The following is a 25,081-nucleotide window of genomic DNA, read 5'->3' on the forward strand; positions in this document are numbered from 1 at the left end:
CATGTTATTCATTATGATATGTATGAATGAAAGCATTTAAGCAATTTAGTGCTCTTGCAAAATAAATTCTGAGTTGTATTTACTGCAAACCCTCAGATATATTTATAAGCATTTGCCAGTGCATGAAGTGTTTTAATAAAGAGTGGCTTTTGTGCCTATGGAGAGTTATTATTTCTTCAACATTTCTTCATACAAATTATTTCAGAAATCACAATTTGAATATTCCATGACCTCTGATAACAAGAGCAGAATATTTTTGGTGATTGACACACTTTAAAATGATATTAGGAGAGAATGTACTAAAATTGTGTGAAAATAATGGCATAATTGCTGAAGAGGCCTATAAAGATTGAAAATAACATTTCAAGTTTTTCTTGAAAAAAACCCATGGAAAATGGCATAATTTACACAAGTTTTCAAAAAAAAAAAAAAAATTTTTTGCAGAATTTTTAGTACACAAGCCTATGGACAATCAATTGAACGTAAATCGAACGCAAATTTTGCGCGTCCTCCAAAATCTCACATAAGTTACGTTCGATTTGCAATCAATCGCAAAGCTTGCGCTTGATCTACGTTCAATTGATCAAACGCAACTTCTTCTTGCAACAGGATTGAACGTAACTTGCGTTCAATTGCAGATTTGCGTTTAATCGGAGGACTTACGCTCAATTTTGGGAGTTGCGTTCGATTTGTGTTCAATCGCAAGTTTCTTGCAACACCCCATAGGACTCTATATTCAGCTCCAAATTCTGTCTCCTCTTTAGGTTGGCCGGATCATGTCCTGGTGGGTCAGCATTAAACTTGTGCTTCACAGGTTCACATCTCCAATACTTATCCAGTCCATTCTCGAAGCTGCGGTCACTGGGTGCATTTACTAATTCATTACTTAGGCTATTCCAAGATTTCCTCATTCTTATGTAATTCTTACGTTTCTCAGTTACTGTAAGTTTATTTTTTAACTTGAAGTGAGAATCAGTCATCTCCCCCGTCTCTTTCTCCTATACTTAACCACTGACCTACACCACACACTGCCACACACCCTCATCTTCACTTCTATTTTCACGCTCTCTCTGTCCTCTTTCATTCCCGAGCACACAGACAAAATTACACATTAGTATCCATTTCAGACACACATATCAAGGCTTCCCCCACCTCTGTCTCTATCTCACTCGCTCTCTCTCTCTCTCTACACATGTATATCTATCGTTTTATCTCCATCCCACTCTTTACATTAAAAAGGTAATTGAACTTGCAAATCATGTGATCGGGTTGAAATAAAATTATTTTATTGCATTTGATACCTGGAAATATTCATATAAATTCTTTTATTCAGCCCTTCTGCATCTTATTTAACTTAACCCTTCTCATATTTTTAAAACTTTATTACGCAAAATACTTTCCTGATTTTCTTTTTTTTGAGGGGGGGATAAATTTGGGCTCACATTTAATTGTTTGTAAAGCGATAGGGAAGGCCACTGCTTTACTGAATCACTGACATAAGAAATATTGATTTTGATTATTGAGTTTGCAAACAATTCTGTATTAAAGTATCTGTAATGTAATTAAATTTCATCATAAATACGAAAAATTACCAAGTCGGAGTACTTTTGTTTGTAACGAGGTCTGTAAACAAACGTGAGCCGCAAATTGGAGCTGTACTAAATGAAGAAACAGGTTTATAACGATGTTGTGTTAAAAAAACCAAAAATATTAATCAAACTAAGAATAGATGATGAAATCTCTATCTAGTACTCATCCCCTTCCTCTTCCTCGCCCTCTGCATCGACGGAATCAACTCCGACCTCTTCATAATCTTTCTCAAGAGCAGCTAAATCTTCACGGGCCTCGGAGAACTCTCCTTCCTCCATACCCTCTCCGACGTACCAATGGACGAAAGCACGCTTGGCGTACATCAGATCGAACTTGTGGTCAAGACGGGCCCAGGCTTCGGCGATTGCTGTTGTGTTGCTCAACATGCAGACAGCACGTTGGACCTTGGCAAGGTCACCACCGGGAACGACAGTGGGTGGTTGGTAGTTGATACCGACCTTGAAGCCAGTTGGACACCAGTCAACGAACTGGATTGTACGCTTGGTCTTGATGGTTGCAATGGAAGCATTGACATCCTTTGGGACGACATCACCTCGGTACAGCATGCAACATGACATGTATTTACCATGACGAGGATCGCACTTCACCATCTGGTTGGCGGGCTCGAAGCAAGCGTTGGTGATCTCAGCAACAGAGAGCTGCTCGTGGTATGCCTTCTCGGCAGAAATAACTGGAGCATAGGTAGCCAGTGGAAAATGGATACGAGGATAGGGTACCAAGTTAGTTTGAAACTCTGTCAGATCGACGTTGAGGGCGCCATCGAATCGAAGAGAAGCAGTGATGGAGGAGACGATCTGACCGATGAGGCGGTTCAGGTTGGTGTAGGTGGGACGCTCGATGTCGAGGTTACGACGGCAGATATCGTAGATGGCCTCGTTGTCGACCATGAAGGCACAGTCGGAATGTTCCAAGGTCGTGTGTGTGGTAAGGATGGAGTTGTAGGGCTCTACAACGGCAGTAGAGATCTGTGGAGCTGGATAGACGGCGAACTCAAGCTTGGACTTCTTTCCGTAGTCAACAGAGAGACGCTCCATTAGCAGAGAGGTAAAGCCAGAGCCGGTGCCACCACCGAAACTATGGAAGATAAGGAATCCTTGAAGACCTGTGCACTGGTCAGCCAGCTTCCTGATCCTATCGAGGACAATATCAATAAGCTCCTTTCCGACGGTGTAATGCCCACGGGCATAGTTGTTGGCAGCATCCTCTTTTCCGGTGATCAGTTGCTCTGGGTGGAAAAGCTGGCGATAGGTTCCGGTGCGTACCTCATCTGAAAATGATTGAGATATGATGTTGATAGATGAATACCACCATTTTACTTCATAGTACAGAAAAAAGATGGAAAAGGGAATGTTTGAAGTATCGATTGATCCCGTGTGCCTGAACTATTAACATTATCCTAATGTAAACATAAAACTAATTCAGTTTGGAGAGGTTCCTCATCAAACAGAATGGTCTGTGATTTAGCTATATCAAGTAAGTGAGCCCAATGTGGACATTAAGAACAAAGTGCAAATTTGCACCTTTAAATGCAGCAATGGTTGTTTGCACTCGGAAATTCTAGCTTGCATCCTAAAAATAATGTGTGAATAACTTTCGTGTACAAAAAGGAAATTTGACTTTTTCTAAATCGTATGTAGCTGACTCACCTCACTGCCCCCTCACATATGCAAAAGTTGGTACTCAAAGAATCGATATTGAATTCAACTTTTCAAAATTAAGGAGAATGGATGGATCAAGATTTGAAAAAAGCAAAGTACATTATCATTAATTCAGCAAAAAGGCATAGATCATCACAAGGCATATATTTAACACAAGTTTATATTAAGTTAATTAAATTCAAGAAGCTGCATAATTACAAAAGAGATACATATGAAACGAATTTCCACCCCCCCCCAAAAAAAAAATAGTAAGAAAAGACATGACAGAAATTTGTGTAATCTTACCGACAACAGTTGGTTCGAGATCGACAAAGACGGCCCGAGGAACGTGCTTTCCAGCCCCAGTCTCACTGAAGAATGTGTTGAAGGAGTCATCACCACCTCCGATGGTCTTGTCTGAGGGCATCTGACCATCAGGCTGGATGCCGTGTTCAAGGCAGTACAACTCCCAGCAGGCATTACCGATCTGGACTCCGGCTTGACCGACATGGATAGAGATACATTCACGCTGTAAAGAATATTAAATATCCGTTGTAAATATTTGTCTTTTTAGATTGATTTTAAAATCATGAATGATGATGAATATAAAAATGGCAACCTATACTCTTTTCCGAGCTATGAGTAAATAATTATGTTCCATTTCCTATTATTACACCAACGTTGAAACAAATCAAACCCGGATCTTAATCGTTTCCAGTATTTATGGAAATACAAATGGTCATCTTCAATAGGGGAGGTTATGGCTTTCAGTTATTAATTTCAAAGTTTCTTTATTTACTCTTACGAAGAATATCTAAATGAACATTTTCGCCCTTCACATTCCGCTAATATAATCGTATCAAATCGGGAATTGACTTTTTAGCCTGTCTTATCCCCTTATATAAAATCAGCTATCTCTGGTTAAAGGAAACAACATCAATATACAAAATGCAATTTACAACCATGACAAATAATTTGATATCATAATGGAATATAAAAAAGCATAAACCCCCAAAAGTCAAGGATTGATACATGTTTACTTCTATTTTATTTCACAGGCATAGCAATCATTATAAAACCCGACCACTATCCGATCAAACTAGGTTTGCTTGTTTTTATTTTGTTAAAATGTAAAGAAAAGTAAAAAAAAAAAGTCGCGTAAATATATTCATTTTACATTCTTAGCAAAAGTAGTATACGGACATTATTTTAGCAATTTTAGAAACCAAGAAAGAAACATATTAACATAGTATCTGTAGTGCTATGATTTTTTCCAAAATGCTTTAGCAATCATGTTGATAATTTCGTACATTATTTTATTCCACCTGGATGGTATAAGATGATTAGCAAGGCTATAAACAATGTATGCAAAATTGTCGGCTGAATGATTTATTGATCTCATAAGGAATGTTTCCGTTGATAGGCACGCCACGGCGCGCCGTGGGGTGCCTATCAACGGAAACAACGCCACGCCGTTCGGGCATCATCACCATGTTTGGTTACTATGGCAACGCCATAATATATTTTACCTTCTACGGATGTTGATTTATAACTGTGTATTATGTACATTGTTAGAAATGCAAATTTCAATTTATCAGGCTATTAAGTTTAGAGAAAAGCCAGAGAGAGAGAGAAATGAATAGATAGAGAGAGGGAGAGACAGAGAGAGTAAGAACGAGAGGGGGAGAAAGAGAAATGAAGGGAGGTTGAGAGAGAGTGTGTGTGCGTGTGTATATGTTCATTTCATAATATATATTATTTCATTCTCACACCCCGTTCTCACACTGATCCGCTTTTCCTTGATTATAAAATTTTAAAGATTCAAGACTTATACCAATTTCAGCTTGGACAGTTTATGTACATGTTTAAAAACAGTATGGTTCCTTTTGCATTTCATGTGTTTTCTCAAAATAACAATTTTCATAGGTATCCTACCAGACAAGCCGATAACTTTCATTTACCTATCCTAAGAACTCGTTTTGCTCAAAATACTTTTATTTTCACTGCCCCCAAATTTTGGAATTCCCTCCATAAAGATGTTCAACAGGCCCCCTCCATCCACTCCTTTAAGAGAAAACTAAAAATATTTATGTTACTGTCTTACCAAAGTAATTAATTGGTTTGTATATTTTTAGTATTGTCTAAGCACGCTATTAAGTCACACTCTCTTTAATCCACGTTTGCACTCTCGTTCTTGCCCCCCCCTCTCTTTCTGACCCTTTCTCTCTACATATATATATGTGTGTGTGTGTGCCTCCCTCTCTGTCTGTCTCTCCCCACTTATCTTTGCCCTCTCCCTCTCTCGCTCCCCTTTCAGTACTTTATTCCTTCTCTCTCCCCTCTATTCTTCGTCATGCTAGGGTGGGTGTGCGTGGATTAAAAATAGAGGGGCAAAGAGAAATAGTGAGGTGCGGAAAAGCCGAGAGAGAAAGGAACAAATGAGATGAATTAGGCGAAAAGGGAGTAAAAATTGAAGAAAATGTGTGCGCGCGTTATTAGGTAGCCACAAAATGCATAACGTCATTGTCTATGGTGTGTGTGTATGTTCATAAGGGTGTGCGTGGGGAAGAGGCAAAGAGAGATAGTGATATACGGAAACGCGGAGAGAGAGGGAAAAAGGAGAGGCGAAAATGGTGTAAAAATAAAGGATGGAGTGAAAGAGCAAGGAGCTTGGAAGCTCCTTGGAAAGAGTGAGAGAGAGAGAGAATATGAATGTGTGTGTGTGTGTTATTAGTTAGCCACAAAAGGTGTACATTATATCGTTTCTAAGACTATGGTGTGTGTATATGTATATTAGTCTGTTTGTTTGTTAGAGTGTGCGTGGTGGAGAGATAGAGAGAGTGAGATAAGGAAATCAAAATACTATATCCTAAAATACATATCTTTTTATCTGGTTACGAAAAATACACATTTTCCCTTTAAACACAATGATGATATCGTAAGAAACTGTTTCTTTTTCTATTCCAATTATCAACTCGCTTAAAAAGGCAAATCATCTAATTTATTTCTGTTAAAAATGTCAATCCGCTGTAAAGCAAGCATTAAAGGAACATTAATTAAAATCGTAAAAATAAAACAAACTTACCATGTTTGAAGATTTATCGTTAAAGGCGACAAAAATGCTAAGAAAATATATCAAACAGATGTATTGCTCTGAGGACGTCTGATGCGTAGCGCTAGCAATTCCCAAATGTGACGGTTTATCACATCAGCCTGTATTCATAATTCATGTTTTGTTTACTAATATTAAGCAGTCAGCGAATGATGAATGTGTTACTAGCTAGCCACAAAGGGTGCATAACGTTTCTATGGTAGCTATTATGATCTGCAACAATGGTTGCTTAATGTAACTTACCAACAGAGAGAATCATTTCAGGCGTCGATGAACCCTCGAGTAAGGGTGGATTCAGAATTTACCAGAGGGTCACCCCCCGAAAATACCTAGGGGTCATGGCTCACTTGACACCCCACCCCTGATCTGCAGCTTCTGCCGTCTATAAAGCGATGGTCCATGCTGAGAATATTTATATTTAAATAAATAGAGTAAAATTCACAAAAGACAATGCCGAAAATTTCATCAAAATCGGATAACAAATAACGAAGTTATTGAATATTAAAGTTTATCAATATTTTGTGAAAACAGCTCATATGCACATCGTCATGAATATTTATAAGGTGGGCTGATGATGTCACATCCCCACTTTCCTTTATCTTATGTTATTACATGAAATCATAATTCTTTTACTTTTGCATACATGTGTAAATGATGTGTCTCCATTATTATGAAATAAGTTATGGCAATGAATAACTAATGCAATTAATCAGTTGTCAATCCTATTGTTTTAGTTCTTGGTAGAATTTTTTTAAATCAACCTAATTTTATATAATAAAATACAACAGAACAAGTGGGGTTATGGCATCATCAGCCCACCTGATGAATATTCATGAAGAAATGCCTAGAACTGTTTCACCGGAATAATGCAAATCTTTAGAATTCAATAACTTCGTTATTTGTTATCCGATTTTGATGAAATTTTCAGCAATTTGCTTTGTGAATTTTAATCTATATTTTTAGATATAAATATTTTCAGCCCGGACCATCCCTTTAATGAAAATGGGGTTTCGGGGGACAAGGACTTAGATAAATATATAGTGCTGTGGAATAATGATTATGGTCAGGGGCACCAGGGCACTTTGATTAGGGGCAAAGACGGCTTAGAAACGTCATCATATTTTTTCTCAATATAATTATTACTAGGTAACGATGCATATATCTCTCCTTTTTACTCAATTTCTTATTTTCCCCCTCTTTCTCCTCACTGTATCACTACAGGAAAAGACATAGAAGAATAATCACCTCTGCCCCTGCGTGACACTTACTCTGATAATAGTGATGGTAATCATCTTAAATCCTGTAATTGCATCATCAACGTGGTAAGTTTTTTTTAAAGGACAAGTCCATCCCAACAAAAACTTGATTTGAATAAAAAGAGAAAATCCAACAAGCATAACACTGAAAATTTCATCCAAATCGGATGTAAAATAAAAAAGTATTATGACATTTTGAAGTTTCGCTTAATTTCACAAAACAGTAATATTCACATCCTGGTCGGTAATCAAATGAGGGGACCGATGACATCACTCACTCACTATTTCTTTTGTATTTAGTTATATGAAATATTCACATTTTCTCCCCGTTTACCTGTGAAACAAAGTTTTGTTCCTCCCTCAACATGTGGTATTGCCATTGTTTAACATGTTATGATTCAGTCAAGTTGGTCCTTATTTTCAAATTTGTAAAAATGGAAATATTGTATAATAATTCAAACAATGAAAATTAAAAGAAATAGTGAGTGACATCACCGACTCTCTCATTTGCATGTCACTGGAGTAGTGCATATAACCATTTTGTGAAAAATAAGCGAAACTTTAAATTGTCATAACTTTCTTATTTTACATCCGATTTTGATGAATTTTTCTGCGTTATGCTTGTTTGATTTTTCTCTATTCATTTAAATCAACATTTTTCTGGGGTGGTCTTGACCTTTAATTGAAGGGTATGTATGAGCAACGTACAAATATACCTCTTATTTCCCCATCTTCTCCTCTTTGAAGACGCACTACCAGTTCATGTGGCGACATGGGCGTGATAATTATTATAAATATTCTGCTTTTGTAATTTTTATACAGGGATATCGAAGGAACAACATTTATAAGCGCTTAACGAATGTTTTATTCCCACTTGTGTATGATTCTGGCATGCCAACACACATTACAAGCACATTATCCACTCCCTGTGGAGTGTTTCTCTAACAGTTTCCAACTCAATGGTTCGGCATAGGAGAGTTTTTTTCAAATCATTATCCACTGGGTAGGTCTACCCATTTTATAAGCTGGGTAGGGAGTGGCAAAGTTGATACCTTGACAGGGATGCTCGGCCACCGTGGGATTCGAACATACGACCCTCTGATTGCAAGGTGAGAGTGGAAACCGCTGTACCAAGACGATTTGCATCTATTTCACAATATGCAATAGTTATGTCCTTAACATGAAATCATAGAATTTTAAGCAGTATTCTACCTAAACAAATTAACTTTCCGCTGTTATTGACGTGACTCTGGAATTTAAACTTTTTCCAATGGTTTAATCCTGCTGTGTATGATCTTTCCGAGGTAACTCACTTTTTGGTAAACTTCATTTTGCGTGCTGAAAATAATAATAAAAAAGACATTAAATAGTCATCATCCCAACCTTTCCTCCTATCACACAATAATATTAAAGTATGAATCATACGATGTTACCATGGCTGCAGTCACATTGATAAAACAGGACCCAGACCGACAAAAGCTATAACGTTATTGCCATTGACTTATCATCGGTCGCTCTGTCCGTGTATCAATGGTGTGACTGTAACACATCCCTTGCTTGTTATAAACCAACCCATCAATTCTCACGCGTCGTTGATTCCTTTCATGAAGCAAAAAGATTAATATCTATAGAGAGAAGGTTTATGAATTTCAACTTATTGCCTGGGTCATGCAGTTTGTATGCAGTTGCATGGTTACTTTTGAAGCTCCTTGGTTACGAGTAGAGTTGTTTATTCTCTCACACGAGGTCCCAGTGGCGCTTTGAGCCAGAAATTTGGAGGGGGCTAGACTACATGGCATATCTGGCGAAATTTCTTACAAGCTACGGGCGAACGAAGCGCGCGATCATTTTTTTACCTTTAAATATAAAGATCTAATTTCGTAAAAGATTTTGACATTATATTCAGAAAATGATATGTTTATTTCCTTTTGCTTTCCTATATCTTTATCTCTCTCTCTCTTTTTTCTTAGTCTTGAAAATATGTACGCCAGTGCGAGGTCATGTAACAAAGTTTCAGTCTGATCAGTGTTCATTATTATATGCCTAATACTATATGATCTCTGGTGGGGTTGGGGGCTTTCAATACAAGCCAGACCCGAAACAAATAATCATCCTTCAATTTCAGAATACCCCCAAATACTTGTATTTTGCCATGTTCTCTCTTACCTGAGTAATGTCCAAATATTTGAATTTCATGAGAGGGATGAGAGGTAGGCCCTTCTATCCTGATTTTTTTTTTTCATTTTGAAAGTTGAAACCCTTTTCACTGTACTCGTGGACATAGCCTGGTCATCAGGGGCGTCGATCCATTTTTCAGATTGGGGGGGGGGGCGAAATCATTAACGTTCCAAAGGCGCTCGATCGTACAAAACACCCACCCACACACACACACACACACACACACACACACACATACAAATATATATATATTATATATATATACACACACACACACACACACACACACACACATATATATATATATATATATATATATATATATATATATATATATATATATATATATATATATATGTATATATCTATATATATGTATGACTCATGAGACACAGACACGTATCTCACTACACAGATAGTACGAGTGCCGAGAGTGAGCTCAAATTTCTTTATATTCTGAGCTGAAAACTTGATATTCTAAGCATTTTTGGTACCAATGATTAAGATTTGTATCTAAAAGAGAATAGATGCGAGCGCGAAGCGCGAGCTGAAAATTTTGATATTTCGATCTGAAAAAATGACAGTTTACTGGACGTTTTTGATAAAGAACAAGCTATATATCCAAGAAAAGATGATTGCAAATTGAAGCAGTTCTTTTGAGGCTTAGAACTGAAAATGGGACATTTACATTCACCAATTTAATCATGAAAAGTATGGGTTTTTGCTACAGAAATGATGCGAGCGCGAAGCGCGAGCTGAAATTTTTTATATTCCAATCTGAAAAGCGGACATTTTGAGCACGATTTTAAATAAAGAACGAGTTGTGTATCTCAATCTCGCTTGCTGAACATTACAATCTTGTTTTTTTTTAATGCATATCCGGAATTATTGGGGGGCAAAATGATATGTTTGCCCCCCCAATATTTTCATTGGTGGGGCGATCGCCCCCCCCCCCCCTGCCCCCCCAGGATCGACGCCTCTGCTGGTCATGAATATTGACAATTAGATATCAAGACTACCGTCAATGTTACATGCTTTTGATCGAGAGGAGTTATTCTAATTTCACAATTTGTTCATGCTTCCAAAACAGGCTTTCGTTGTTTAAGTTTTAACCCCATAATAGCATACATGTATATACGTGTGTCCTTAGTATTTTCTAAGTATTTCCTCTTCTTCGTTGAAAGGTTGATTGCACCATTTAATTAAATCTACATTTTTAAAATTATACTCCACAACATTGGCCTACAAAAATTATATTGCAAGTATCAAGCGAGCAAAAAGTTTACCTTTTTTTAAAATGAAAGTCTAATTTTGTAGCGTATTTTGTCATTTTGTTTCATGTTTAATATTTTACCTTATATCCCCCCTTTTTCTCGGCTTACGTTTTTTTTTCTTGGGGGGGGGGGGGGGGGAGGTACACAAGCGCCGCAGTCTATAAGCCAGTGCCCTTCATAAATCTAGTATCACATGATATGTTCTCTTTTTTATATTCGTTTACTGATCATGAATTGGACAGTGTGGAAAATTATTATTTAAAAAAAGTCACCCCGGCTTTTTCCCACACTGTATGTAAAAAATTATGTGCCAATTTAGCACTTACAGTGCTTGTATAGTGACTGCACTACGAGTGCTGATATTCTAGTTTAAATTTGAACTAGAAAATCAGCACTCGTAGTGCAGTCACTATACAAGCACTGTAAGTGCTAAATTAGCACTTCATTTCTTACAGTGCATTTTCTTCCGTTTGAATCAGTCCCTTTGTACGTAACTCAGATCTATTAAATTCATTGTTACATAACTAGTTCCATTTTCCGCCAAAAATTAGATCCAACACACACTCACACATAAGCATTATCCAACTGACATATGTGACAGTCATTAACACACACACACTACCCACCCACAAAAGCAAACACGCTCTCTCACACACTGTCTCTTCGGCCTACACACGTCCCACCCACATATCGTCCCACCCTTACACACCTTAACATCAATCTGGATCCACAACAACACACACCCCCAAACTATATAACTTCCTCTCCCACATCTTCCCACCCACTTTCTCATCCTATCAAACCATGAAATCTTCACACTCTTTCGAATTATGCTGGAATTTCATTGTTTAACTTAAGTTAAAATCAGTCAATCTCCCCCGTCTCTTAATAATTAACCACCGACGTACACCTCACACCACACACACTGTCATACACACACATCTTTACTTCTATTTTCACGCTCTCTCTGTCCTCTTTCATTCCCGAGCACACAGATAAAATTACACATTATTTAGCATTCATTTCAGACACACATATCGAGGCTCCCCCCACCTCTGTCTCTATCTCACTCGCTCGCTCTCTCTCCCTCTCTACACATGTATATTTATCTTTTTATCTCCATCCCACTCTTTACATTAAAAAGGTAATTGAACTTGCAAATCATGTGATCAGGTTGAAATAAAATTATTTTATTGCATTTGATACCTGGAAAATTCATATAAATTCTTTTATTCAGCCCTTCTGGATCTTATTTAACTCAACCCTTCTCATATTTTTTAAACTTACTTACGCAATATACTTTACTGACTTTTTTTCTTTTTTGAGGGGGGGGGGGGGGATAAATTTGGGCTCACATTTAATTGTTTGTAAAGCGATAGGGAAGGCCACTGCTTTACTGAATCACTGACATAAGAAATATTGATTTTGATTATTGAGTTTGCAAACAATTCTGTATTAAAGTATCTGTAATGTAATTAAATTTCACCATAAACACGAAAAATTACCAAGTCGGAGTACTTTTGTTTGTAACGAGGTCTGTAAACAAACGCGAGCCGCAAATTGGAGTTGTACTAAATGAAGAAACAGGTTTTAACGATGTTGTGTTAAAAAAAACAAAAATATTAATCGAACTAAGAATAGATGATGAGATCTCTAGCTATCTAGTACTCATCCCCTTCCTCTTGCTCGCCCTCTGCATCGACGGAATCAACTCCAACCTCTTCATAATCTTTCTCAAGAGCAGCTAAATCTTCACGGGCCTCGGAGAACTCTCCTTCCTCCATACCCTCTCCGACGTACCAATGGACGAAAGCACGCTTGGCGTACATCAGATCGAACTTGTGGTCAAGACGGGCCCAGGCTTCGGCGATTGCTGTTGTGTTGCTCAACATGCAGACAGCACGTTGGACCTTGGCAAGGTCACCACCGGGAACGACAGTGGGTGGTTGGTAGTTGATACCGACCTTGAAGCCAGTTGGACACCAGTCAACGAACTGGATTGTACGCTTGGTCTTGATGGTTGCAATGGCAGCATTGACATCCTTTGGGACGACATCACCTCGGTAGAGCATGCAACATGACATGTATTTACCATGACGAGGATCGCACTTCACCATCTGGTTGGCAGGCTCGAAGCAAGCGTTGGTGATCTCAGCAACAGTGAGCTGCTCGTGGTATGCCTTCTCGGCAGAAATAACTGGAGCATAGGTAGCCAGTGGGAAATGGATGCGAGGATAGGGTACCAAGTTGGTCTGAAACTCTGTTAGATCGACGTTGAGGGCGCCATCGAATCGAAGAGAAGCAGTGATGGAAGAGACGATCTGACCGATGAGGCGGTTCAGGTTGGTGTAGGTGGGACGCTCGATGTCGAGGTTACGACGGCAGATATCGTAAATGGCCTCGTTGTCGACCATGAAGGCACAATCGGAATGTTCCAAGGTCGTGTGGGTGGTAAGGATGGAGTTGTAGGGCTCGACAACGGCAGTAGAGATCTGAGGAGCTGGGTAGACGGCGAACTCAAGCTTGGACTTCTTTCCGTAGTCAACGGAGAGACGCTCCATTAGCAGGGAGGTAAAGCCAGAGCCGGTGCCACCACCAAAACTATGGAAGATAAGGAATCCCTGAAGACCTGTGCACTGGTCAGCCAGCTTTCTGATCCTATCAAGGACAATATCAATAAGCTCCTTTCCTACGGTGTAATGCCCACGGGCATAGTTGTTGGCAGCATCCTCTTTTCCGGTGATCAGTTGCTCTGGGTGGAAGAGCTGGCGATAGGTGCCGGTGCGTACCTCATCTGAAATGGTAGAGATGTGGTATTTAATGGATATATAGATTCGATCATCTTGTACTTGCTCATAACTTACATGTTTCAAGAACACCAACGAAGTCAAATGAATATGCAGCGTACGAATTGACCCCGTGTGCTTCAATTACGTGTATTTAAATTATCCTTAATTAAACCAAAATAATTCAGTTGGGAATGATTCGTCACCAAATGGAATGGTCCTTGATGTGATTTAGCTTTGTCAGGAATGTGAGCCCTGATGTATGCATTATTAATAAAGTTCAAAATGTACTATTAGTGCAACAATATAGATATTATTTTAATTATTGGTGTAATCTTGCACCATATATGAATGAATAAGAGGGTGCAAATTTTTGTTTCTTGTTTGCACTAGAAAATTATCGTTTCCATCGTACAAGATGCAAATAGTTTTCAAAAATGCATTTTTTGTATTGATATTTTCAAGTGGTATGTAGTTAATTGCATTGTCAAATATCATGGTTCTTCAAGGAGAATGGATGGTTCAAGATTCATTTCTTTCAAGATTAATTCAGTTGCATGGCATAAGAAATTAATATAAACATATATTTAACATAAATTCATATTAGGTTGATTGGTTTTTTAACATGCCGGATATAAAATAGAATAATTAAAAAATTTAAAAGGGAAAAGAAATGAACGAAAATTCGTTTAATCTTACCGACAACAGTTGGTTCGAGATCGACAAATACGGCCCGAGGAACGTGCTTTCCAGCCCCAGTCTCACTGAAGAAGGTGTTGAAGGAGTCATCACCACCTCCGATGGTCTTGTCTGATGGCATCTGACCATCAGGCTGGATGCCGTGCTCAAGGCAGTACAACTCCCAGCAGGCATTACCGATCTGGACTCCGGCTTGACCGACGTGGATAGAGATACATTCACGCTGTAATAAATATGAAATATCTGCAGTAAGATTTGTGGGGTTTTTTTTCGATTGATCTCAAAATCATAAAAGATGCGTAAAAAATGACGGCCTTCAAGTTTTGAAGCCATGAGCAAATATATTGAACTTCCTATTGTTACTTAAAAAAAAACCTTGGACCTTGGTCTGTTTTCACAAATGGATTGGTGTATGATCTTCAACGACATAACCAGGGCCGTGGCAACGGGTGTTGATGTAAATTTCAAAAGCAAATATATATATATATATATAGGTCATTTTGGTAACATTTTTTTTATTTTTCACACATCTTCCAGAATACCCGGAAGTGCTGCCTTTGGCAAGGATTTTTTTTTTTTTTTTTTTTGGGGGGGGGGGGTGCTTCACCCCGGTACCCCCGCTTCAAAGGGCCATGGACATAACGTTGCACGTTTTTAGTATTCCAGTAATTATTTACAAATTTTCTTTGTTTACCCTTGAAAAAATATCTAATTAACATTATGCCTCCCGCAAATCGTTGATATAATGAAATTCAGAATGTGGAATTAAGCATTTGATATCTTCTAATAGTCACCAGTTAAGTATTATATAAAAAGGAATTTAAAAGAATGAAAAATAAGTTTAACAAAACAGTGGAATGTTAAACAAAAAAAGAAAATAAACAAGGCTTAAGGATTAATTCATGTTTAATCACAATTATTTCTATCATGTCTGTTTCTTGTTGTTGTTGTTCTCAGATGTACTAGTCGTCATGTCAAAAGTCGATTACTTTGAGATCAAGCTGATTCGCTTCTTTTCTTGGGAGATATATACGTCAATTAGTTTGAAGAAAATCGACGGTTGCGTGAATATATTCATTATAATTTCTATAGACTAATAAACGTACATTTAGCAAATTTGGATACAAATTTAAAGACTCGCAATCTGTTATCTGTAAAGTGTACTATAATTCGTAAATTATACAAATAGTATGAAGTATAATTAGAATTCTATTAGTAATAATGAAGTATAAGTCGAAGAGGATAGCGTTTCCCAGGTGTTAGGCAGTGAAATTCACACAATGCAATTCAAAGCAATCAAAATTCCACACAGGGCCAGTTCTCTATAAAAGGCCCTAACCAATGAATAGGAACCATCTTTTCAAAGACGGCTAAGGTCATACAAAACACAAAGATCTTGTATGTAAAGAACTAAAAACAATCCAATCCACTTAAGTAATTTTTCAAGATGTACACACCAAATAATCATTTGGTTCGTATAAATTTGTTGTATGTGTTTTAATGGGGCGCCGTGGTCTAGTGGTTACGACTCTCGTCTTTCAATCAGACGGACGTGGGTTCGAAGTCCAGGTATGATGTGTTTTCCTTCTGCAATAAATATACCCACCATGTGCTGCACTCAACCCAGTTGAGGGTGAGATATGAATCCGAGGAAATTGATCATTGAAATATTCCTCATCGATTCATCTTGCAAATTATATCCAATCAAGTACATATCATACTTCTATATAATCCATTGATATAAATGTGAAATATTTTAATAATTTTATATCATTTTAAGGCTTTCAACATCAGCAGTAGAGGTGAAAATGGTCTCACTGGAAGAGCCATATGTAATAATCGACGTTAAGATAAGAATAACTAATGTTGGAAGATTCATCGTAGGATGAAAATAATATCTTGCTTCAGATATCAAAAGTCAAAATATTTCTCTATAATCAAATCAAAAGGTTAAGTGGTAAAGGAGGTAATTAATTAATGATGAAACGAGGTACAATTACTGAGGCATCATGGTCAGATGGTATAAAGTGTAAAAAACTGTAATTCAGTTACTAGATGTTTTGAGGGGGTTCCAATTGGTGAATACTAGAAAGTACTCTTTGTGCACCTTTAACCTGAGAAGAGTAGTTTAGAAAAAGCAATTAACAAAAATGAATTCATACTTGAAGGGAACAAAGTAGTGATGTTCAAATACTTTTCTCATCGTACAAAATAACTTTCATGACAACTCTTAAAAATGAAAGACTGTATTAATAAATGAAAGACTGTATTGTGGTGCTGATCCATGAATGCTATGAATTATTTGTGACGTAAAGTTACAATTGATAAAGTGTTCTATTGCTGTCAAACACTGTAACTGAGACAAGGAGCTGAACAAGGATTTGTAGGCAGTAAATTGCCTTAATGCAATAATCCTTGATTATCAGCATAGTGGTGGTCGAGGTCGGGGATGTAGTTTACAGCACAGCTTGCAAAGATACATTGGAGTTTATTCTTCTAATCAAACTTACGTATCAATTTGAAATAGTTAATGATATTAGTATTCATTTGCTTGTGAAAAACAAACATGTTTTAAAAATTTATTGTTCTATGGCATAGATGCCGTGCAAGAAATCGACTCCTAAACATTTATGTTGGTAGTTGGCAGGTCAGATACCTTACAAAACATGATCGCGACGCCTATTAACATGCTAACGATATTAGCAGTGATTGAGATCAATCATAGGTTGTGGAGTAAAATTATGACACTTCGATGTCCAATTTTTGATACATGACATTACATTGTCGTCTGATTGAATAATAAAATGTGAACAATAAATGAACCAACCAGGTTAGGTCCTAGATGTGCCAAGTCAGGTATTTTTAACTTTCCCCTGTAAAACAGACCTCGAGAGCTCGCTTCCAGAAATCCCAGTTTTATTGTTATTCATTTATTTTCAAACTATTTATCATCACAAGTTCAATTTTTTTTTTGTATTTCCCTGTGATCAAGGAGTTAGTAATGAAAAAACTCAATTTCAGCGATACAAAATGTACAAATCAAAGCAGCATCCTCTAGGGGATCATAATAGCTTATACAATGTTTTTTATATCAGATGACTGATTGTTAAAATTCAGTAATAAGTTCTCTTGAGAATCCATGTATTATATAAAGTAACTTCAAATATAGTTAAGTCTTCTTGGTAGCATATTGTATAACTTTTGCCTGGCACAAGGATTATGGTTCATGGTTGATAGTCTTGTACAAGATGAGTACAGGGTGGAAGAAATTTCAACTTTGATTAGACTAACAATGGATCTCTGTCCAGTGTTTTTACCAAATACCAAACGTGTCGGAATGCATGTCTGCATACATTCTAAACTTTTGAAAGGTTAAAAGGTTACTTAATCCAACTTGTTGTACACTTCGGGAATTTGGAATACTCTTAAGTATCATGCGTTGGAAAGGATAATTAGGTGCTTTGTCAAGCTAGAAAATCCAATCTGTTTAAATTGTGTTTCTTCTTTGTTCAATGAATAGATAACAAGAATACATGTACATGTATATAGGTCCATGGTCTGACAAATCTTCAATGTAGGTTGTCAAGGACAACGTGAATGAATGGGAAGGTCTATCAGCAAAAGAATGTTCATGCTTGGGATGTAACCTATTTACAAAGTCTAGTGAAAATATACTAGCTACCTCTTTTAATGTAAGAATAGTAATGTGCTATTCATTTAAGCGCCTTGCACGGATGAACTATTCAATGGAGGAAATTTGCGTTTATTATCTTTTGTTGTCTGGTAAACCTCGGACAAGATTTACATCTTGGCAATTAGAATTTTTCATTTCAACATGAAGTTCCTTCCAGATCCATAATCATTTAACATGTTTTAATTAAGCATTTTTTATCAGGCTTTTTTCCTTTTGAGGAATGTAAAGCTTAAAGGGATGGTCCGGGCTGAAAATATTTATACCTTAATACATAGAGTAGAATTCACTGAGCAAAATGCCGAAAATTTCATCAAAATCGGATAACAAATAATAAAGTTATTGAAGTTTAAAGTTTAGCAATATTTTGTAAAAACAGTTGTCATGAATATTCATTAGGTGGGCTGATGATGTCACATCTCCACTTTCCGTTTTATTATGTTATTACATAAAATCATAATATTTTATACTTGTGTCAATAATGTCTCCCTTATAATGAAATAAGATGCAGCAATAAATATCTAATGCACTAAATCAGTTGTCAATCCAATTTTTCTAGTTCTTGGAGGAAAAAAATTGAATAAACCTAATTCCATATAATAAAATACAAAAGAACAAGTGGAGATGTGACATCATCTGCCCACCTAATGAATATTCATGACGACTGTTTTCACAAAATATTGCTAAACTTTAAAATTCAATAACTTTGTTATTTGTTATCCGATTTTGATGAAATTTTCGGCATTTTGCTCAGTGAATTCTCCTCTATTTATTAAGTTATTCATACTTTCAGCCCGGACCATCCCTTTAATATTACAAGCAACAAATTGATGATAGTTGAATTTCGTCTCAAAACTTGGCTTTTCCAAAATTAACAGCAAACTATATCAAATAACTGAAGTGGCCACTAACCAATCGGGTTATGCCAAAATGTAAAATGGCACAGTAGGAAGTCTAAGTATTATCCACGCGAGCTGTGAGATATCTAGCGATAATATCGCTGTTGTGAAGCTCCTGGTACAACTGTTTAACTTGTTTAAAATTTAACACAAGAGCATATCGATCATCGTTTTTATAAGCAGTGAAGAAGATTCCCTGCGTGGTGCAAAATGCCTGTACAATGTACTCTAGGTTATAAGGAGAGGCCTGCGCAAGTCCATGTTATAACGATGTCATTAATCCAAATCGATGCTTTTTAAACATGTTTTAACGAAAATGGTTCTTGTAAAAGATTCCCTATGAGGGATAATTCAAAATGTAGGCATAACAATTTTTTACATAGATACACATGTTCATAATATATCCGGGAATGTCACCCAATATTAAAGATTCATGCCATTCTATGGCAAAGGAATGGTAGCATCTATAGAGTAAAAAACAAGAAAAAAGGAGACCGTAGGCTCACGTCTCCTCAATACTCACCATGAAGATAGATGTGTAGTCACTGCCGTCACACTTGAAAAAGATGGTTCCTATTCATTGGTTAGGGCCTTTTATAGAGAACTGGCCCTGTGTGGAATTTTGATTGCTTTGAATTGCATTGTGTGAATTTCACTGCCTAACACCTGGGAAATGCTATCCTCTGAAGACTTATACGAATGTTACGTAATAGAATTATGATCGATCTTAATACAAAGATGTTATCAATCCTGTTGATAGAATGTACAAATAACCATAATGGTATTCATGATATTGGTCCGTGGATCATTTCATCTCTATCTTCGTGTCTAACAACGCTGTAAATAACGGGTGCGCAATTGTCGTCTGAATGATTTATCGATCTCATTATAAATGTTTCCGCTGATAGGTATGCTATAAGCCAGTTCACGGTTAGCTCATGATCAACTTTTCTCAAATGACCTTTGTGATTTTTCATTAGGATAAGCACTATCATTTTCAAATGTAGTTGTTGCGTAAGCTTTAATACCGGTAGAGTATTCAAATTCTAAGAACAAAAGGCATTGTATAGACCAGGTGACTAGAATAGTACATCAGGGATAAAGTTTGGAAATCTGTTTTATTGTCTGCCTTTGGCACATTTGACTATTGTTTAGGCTACTGTCAAATACCAGGGATTATGAAGGCTCTATTTATTTCTCTTCAGCTTGGATGTGATAAATATTTTGAAAGGAATACATGAATAATCATCAAATCACAAATGCCTATGTCAGTGAATTTGAAAGCCACCTTCATGGTTGTCTCCAATGACCTTTTTCTGCTCGTGCGCAGTTTACAACCGTGAACAGGCTTATATTGCGTTGGGTATCGTCACCATGTTTGGTTACTATGGCAACGGTATAAGCATCACACCTTCTTCGGATGCTGATAGGTTACCGTGTATTGTATACATTGTTAGAAATACACAAACCACTATATGACGCTATTAAGTTAATAGATAAGCCAGAGGGGAGGGGGTTATGAGAGAGGAAGAGAGAGGGGAAAGAAAGAGCGAGAGAGGGTTATTTATTGATGAGAAATTGAACTGGAAACTTCATGTAAATCATCTCTGCAAACTGTTGTCAAAAAATACCGGTGTTATATACAAGTTGAGATCATTTTTCCCTAAAGAAATTTTATTTATATTATATTCCTCATTAATTGTTCCTTACTTAAACTACGGTGTGCTTGCCTGGGGCAACTCACTTAAAACGCAATTGCAAAAATTATTCATTGTTCAGAAGAGAGCTATTAGAAGTATATGTAATGTCAGTTATCGTGCCCATACAAATGTTTTATTTCATGACAATCACTTATTGAAAGTGGAACTTTATGCAGCTAGGATCTCTTATGTATGATTTTGATTCAGGAAGTCTCCCTTCAGCCCTGGCACTGATATTTAAGAAAAATAGTCAAGTACACAATTACAATACTAGACAATCTTCCACTCTCCATATATCTCGTGCAAGAACAAAGTTCACTTTGGGCACTCTAGTTTGCACTGGACCCAGGTTTTGGAATGCACTTGACCCTGACATTACACATGCTGTCAGTTCTACAGTGTTTAAACGAAAATTGAAATCTTATTTACTGAGTAACTATGGAAGTGATTCGTAAAGCCTATTTTTCGTGTGTTATTTATCAGTTAATGCTAAATTATCAATACTTAACATCCCCCCTTTCCCGGGCCTGGCTGGTCTCTGTCCTCATGTCCCCTTTTTTGTCCCTTTTGTACATAAATGTGTCCCTCTTCTCTCCCCTCCTCTCTCTTTAGTTATCATATCATATTATATTGCCATTTCTTTGTTGTTTATCCAATGTTCTTTGAATTCGTAATGAGGAACCTTAATTTACAAGCATTGCTTCACTTAGGTCTCCTCGTCTTCCTTTAAAATTATGTCTTTTCTGTCTTAAGCTGTATAATGTATTTAAAAACAATGTTTTTTGCATACTCTGTTTTATATATACCTGTATGTTTTATCATGTACTCTGCTCATTGTTTCATACACACTTATATGTTTGTCATGTATTCAAACTCAAAGTTGGAAGACAAATAAAATGAACTTATGAACTTATGAAAGAGAGATCGAGAGAGAGATGGAATGTAAGAAAAGAGGGGGGAGAATGAGATGTGATGGGAGTGTGATTGATGGAAGTGAGGAGTTGGTAGGGCTGCGTTCGTGTGTGTTTGTGTGCAAGAGCGTAAGAGAGGGAGAGAGAATAGAGAGAGAGAGGGGGGGTGGAGGAAGGGGGAGGTGGGGAGAGAGAAGAAAGGAAGAAATGGAGAATATGAGAGAGGGATGACATGAAGGGAGAAAGGACGAGAGAAGAGGGGAAAAGGAGGGTGAGATATGAAAAAGAAGGAAGATGAAATGGAAGGAGGGAGAGAGAGAGTGTGAGGGTGTGAGTGTGTGTGCAGGGTGTGGGTGAGAGTGGGAGAGAATAAAAAAAGAAAGAAAGGAGAGTGGCAGAGACTGTAGGATCAAATGCATTTTTTTCTTCTAAAATATCATTTTATATTTAATTTAATGTAAACGTTCATATCATTATTTTGCTGTAAAAAGACAACCTCGGCATGAAAGAAATATCAATTCAGATTATAGAAATAAAATAAACTTACCATGATTGAAGATTTGTTGTTGAAGGTGATACAAGTACTTAAAAACGGTAGGTTGATTGCTCCGAGGACGTCTGATGCGTAGCGCGAGCAATTCCCAAATGTGACGGTTTATCATATCGGCCGTGTATTCATAATTCATATCTTGTTTACTGATATTCAGCAGTCAGTAACTGGTGAATCTAGGTTGCTAGCTAGTCACAAAGGGTGCATAACGTTTCCATGGTAGCTATTATGATCTGCAATAATGGACGCTCATTGCCACTGACCAACAGATCGAGAGAATCATTTCAGGCGTAGAACCCTAATGTAGCATGCGGTGTAGGGATTGGTCTGGGTTTTATCACAGGGCATGCAAGGGGGGATGAATGGGAAGAAAAAAATGGGGGAACATTTTCTAGGGACTAGGCCTATTAGCTCTCCCCCTTGATCCACAACTACAGTCAATAAATTAATAATGGTTATGATGGGACTGGGGGCTGCAAATGTTTAATGTTTTGGAATGATGAAGAAGGAGTTGTATATTGTGGTCGTACATTTGGAATGGCCACTTTAATGTTTTATTTTTGTCAAACGGAAGTTCACAATATATTTCTGATTAATCAATTTATTTATTTGTTTATTTATCTATTTTTTTATTTATTCATTTATTTATTTATTATAAAATAAAGTATCATTAAACAGGACAACATGCTTAGATTATTGATTGTTTTTTAACATTGTCCTGTTAAAATAAGATAGGAATAAGAACAATAGATACATAAAAGAGTACTTATAATATAGGTACGACAAATATCATGAATTCAGTTCAAGAAAATCAGAAAAATCACTGATACAAAATCGTTAAACATAATACAAAAAAATTCATGAGGCATCGGTGAAATGAGAAAAGTTATCATAGACAAAAAAATAAAACAGGGTGACAGGGTGTATGCTTCAATTCTATCCTAATTTGGGCATGTGGCAGGAGAATCAATGGTTACTAGATCTAGAGCCCAGCCCTTCCCCCACTCTTTATTGGTCCTCAAGACTTTATTCTGTTTAAATGTTTAAGGTTGAGCCACGACAACTTCACAATTATGATCATCATTATGAAACACGATGTTCTGGCAGTCGACCATCAATGCAATCGTGATTAATACAACACTCACTGGTAACCTATAATGACCAGCCCCCCCCCCCCCCCCCGCTGACATGCCCTACTTGGGGGCATGCTCCCTCCCCCTTGCACTGGTTATACGTGCGTGTTTTGAAGTGCTATGTTGCTAAGCGATGCATTGCCATGCGTCGCTGAATCCTTTCACAAATCATAATGGGTGACATTTCTAAAGAATATTAATTTCAAGTTATCTCTGGGACCAAAAGTTTATACGACATGCGTTAGATAGTTGCATGGTATTAAAAACACCAATGTTGCGAAATATGACTAGACACAACAGTTGCACCCAACTTACCACTTATCTATTAATTTTTATAGTAGTTTTTAGAATGTATCAGTGGTTCACATGATATTGGAGTGGAGGGCATATCATCTACAGATGCGGGACATAACATTTTGATTTTAGACTCTGTTCCCGGCATTACTGGCGTATGGATTCATTCATCGCAGCCATGCCTTATTTTGGCGCAAATCGAACTTTACATCACAAATAATTCATAGCATTCATGGATCAGCACCACAATACAGTCTTTCATTTATCAATTACTACAGACCAAGTACGTCTTTATCCGCTCATCCACTTCTGGCTCCCTTGTTATTCCAAAAGTCTCTAAAAATGCATGCCCCACTTTGTGGAATAGCCTTCCTGAAGACATCAAAAATGTACCTCTGTCAAGACTTTAGAAAATCTTCTCAAAACTATTTTATTTAACTAATAGCTCTTTGTTCGGCTTGAACACTCTACAGAGTGGCTTTGGCACTTTATAAGTCATATTATTATTATTTATTTTTTAATCATTATTATTATTATTATTATCATTACTATTATAAAATACATCCTGATTATCCAAACGTTAACATGCACGTACCACATAAATATGGTATGAAGTTATTAGGGAGAAAATACCTCTTTCAGGCAATATATAAGAATTATGTGTTCATGACACATTTTTTTTCTTTAAATTTGGGATCAGTGAGGTGTAATTTTTTATCACTCACACGCAGAGGCGTCGATCCTGGGGGGGGGGGGGGGGGCAGGGGAAGGTGGCGATCGCCCCACCAATGAAAATATTGGGGGGGGGCAAACATATCATTTTGCCCCCCCCCCCAATAATTCCGGATATGCATAAAAAAAAACAAGATTGTAATGTTCAGCAGGCGAGATTGAGATACACAACTCGTTCTTTATTTAAAATCGTGCTCAAAATTTCCGCTTTTCAGATTGGAATATAAAAATTTTCAGCTCGCGCTTCGCGCTCGCATCATTTTTGTAACAAAAACCCATACTTTTCATGATTAAATTGGTGAATGTAAATGTCCCGTTTTCAGTTCTAAGCCTCAAAAGAACTGCTTCAATTTGCAATCATCTTTTCTTGGATATATAGCTTGTTTTTTATCAAAAACGTCCAGTAAACTGTCATTTTTTCAGATCGAAATATCAAAATTTTCAGCTCGCGCTTCGCGCTCGCATCTATTCTTCTTTTAGATACAAATCTTAATCATTGGTTCCAAAAATGCTTAGAATATCAAGTTTTCAGCTCAGAATATAAAGAAGTTTGAGCTCACTCTCGGCACTCGTACTATCTGTGTAGTGAGAGCGCCTTTGGAACGTTAATGATTTTGC

The 25,081-nt window shown here is 37.1% G+C and overlaps 2 protein-coding genes across 3 annotated transcripts; both read right to left on the reverse strand.

Annotated features, from left to right (window-relative positions):
* Nucleotides 1-1,264: 1,264 nt before the first annotated feature.
* LOC129266200 (tubulin alpha-1 chain-like) lies at nucleotides 1,265-6,644 on the reverse strand. Its single transcript, XM_064103833.1, has 3 exons — nucleotides 6,334-6,644; nucleotides 3,555-3,777; nucleotides 1,265-2,878 (listed from the first exon to the last, which is right to left on the reverse strand). The coding sequence occupies exons 1-3, from the start codon at nucleotides 6,334-6,336 to the stop codon at nucleotides 1,746-1,748; spliced, it is 1,359 nt and encodes a 452-aa protein (XP_063959903.1). The 5' UTR covers nucleotides 6,337-6,644; the 3' UTR covers nucleotides 1,265-1,745.
* A 5,593-nt stretch (nucleotides 6,645-12,237) lies between these two features.
* LOC129266199 (tubulin alpha-1 chain-like) lies at nucleotides 12,238-22,643 on the reverse strand. Of its 2 annotated transcripts, none has more exons than XM_054904041.2 (3): nucleotides 22,302-22,643; nucleotides 14,554-14,776; nucleotides 12,238-13,862 (listed from the first exon to the last, which is right to left on the reverse strand). In XM_054904041.2, exons 1-3 carry the CDS (start codon nucleotides 22,302-22,304, stop codon nucleotides 12,730-12,732), a joined length of 1,359 nt encoding a protein of 452 aa, XP_054760016.2. In that variant the 5' UTR covers nucleotides 22,305-22,643; the 3' UTR covers nucleotides 12,238-12,729. The 2 variants fall into 2 exon arrangements, with proteins under 2 accessions (XP_054760016.2, XP_063959904.1); XM_064103834.1 differs by lacking the exon at nucleotides 22,302-22,643 and adding an exon at nucleotides 19,667-19,991.
* Nucleotides 22,644-25,081: the final 2,438 nt, after the last annotated feature.

The sequence above is a fragment of the Lytechinus pictus genome, chromosome 8 (assembly GCF_037042905.1).
Source record: "Lytechinus pictus isolate F3 Inbred chromosome 8, Lp3.0, whole genome shotgun sequence".
Classification (NCBI taxonomy): domain Eukaryota; kingdom Metazoa; phylum Echinodermata; class Echinoidea; order Temnopleuroida; family Toxopneustidae; genus Lytechinus; species Lytechinus pictus.

Bases quoted from the DNA above. Each gene is read 5' to 3' on its own strand.
- LOC129266200 (XM_064103833.1), bottom strand. The intron at 2,879-3,554 runs GTAAGATTACAC...AATCATTTTCAG, and splicing joins TCTCGAACCAACTGTTGTCG to ATGAGGTACGCACCGGAACC.
- LOC129266199 (XM_054904041.2), bottom strand. The intron at 13,863-14,553 runs GTAAGATTAAAC...CTACCATTTCAG, and splicing joins TCTCGAACCAACTGTTGTCG to ATGAGGTACGCACCGGCACC.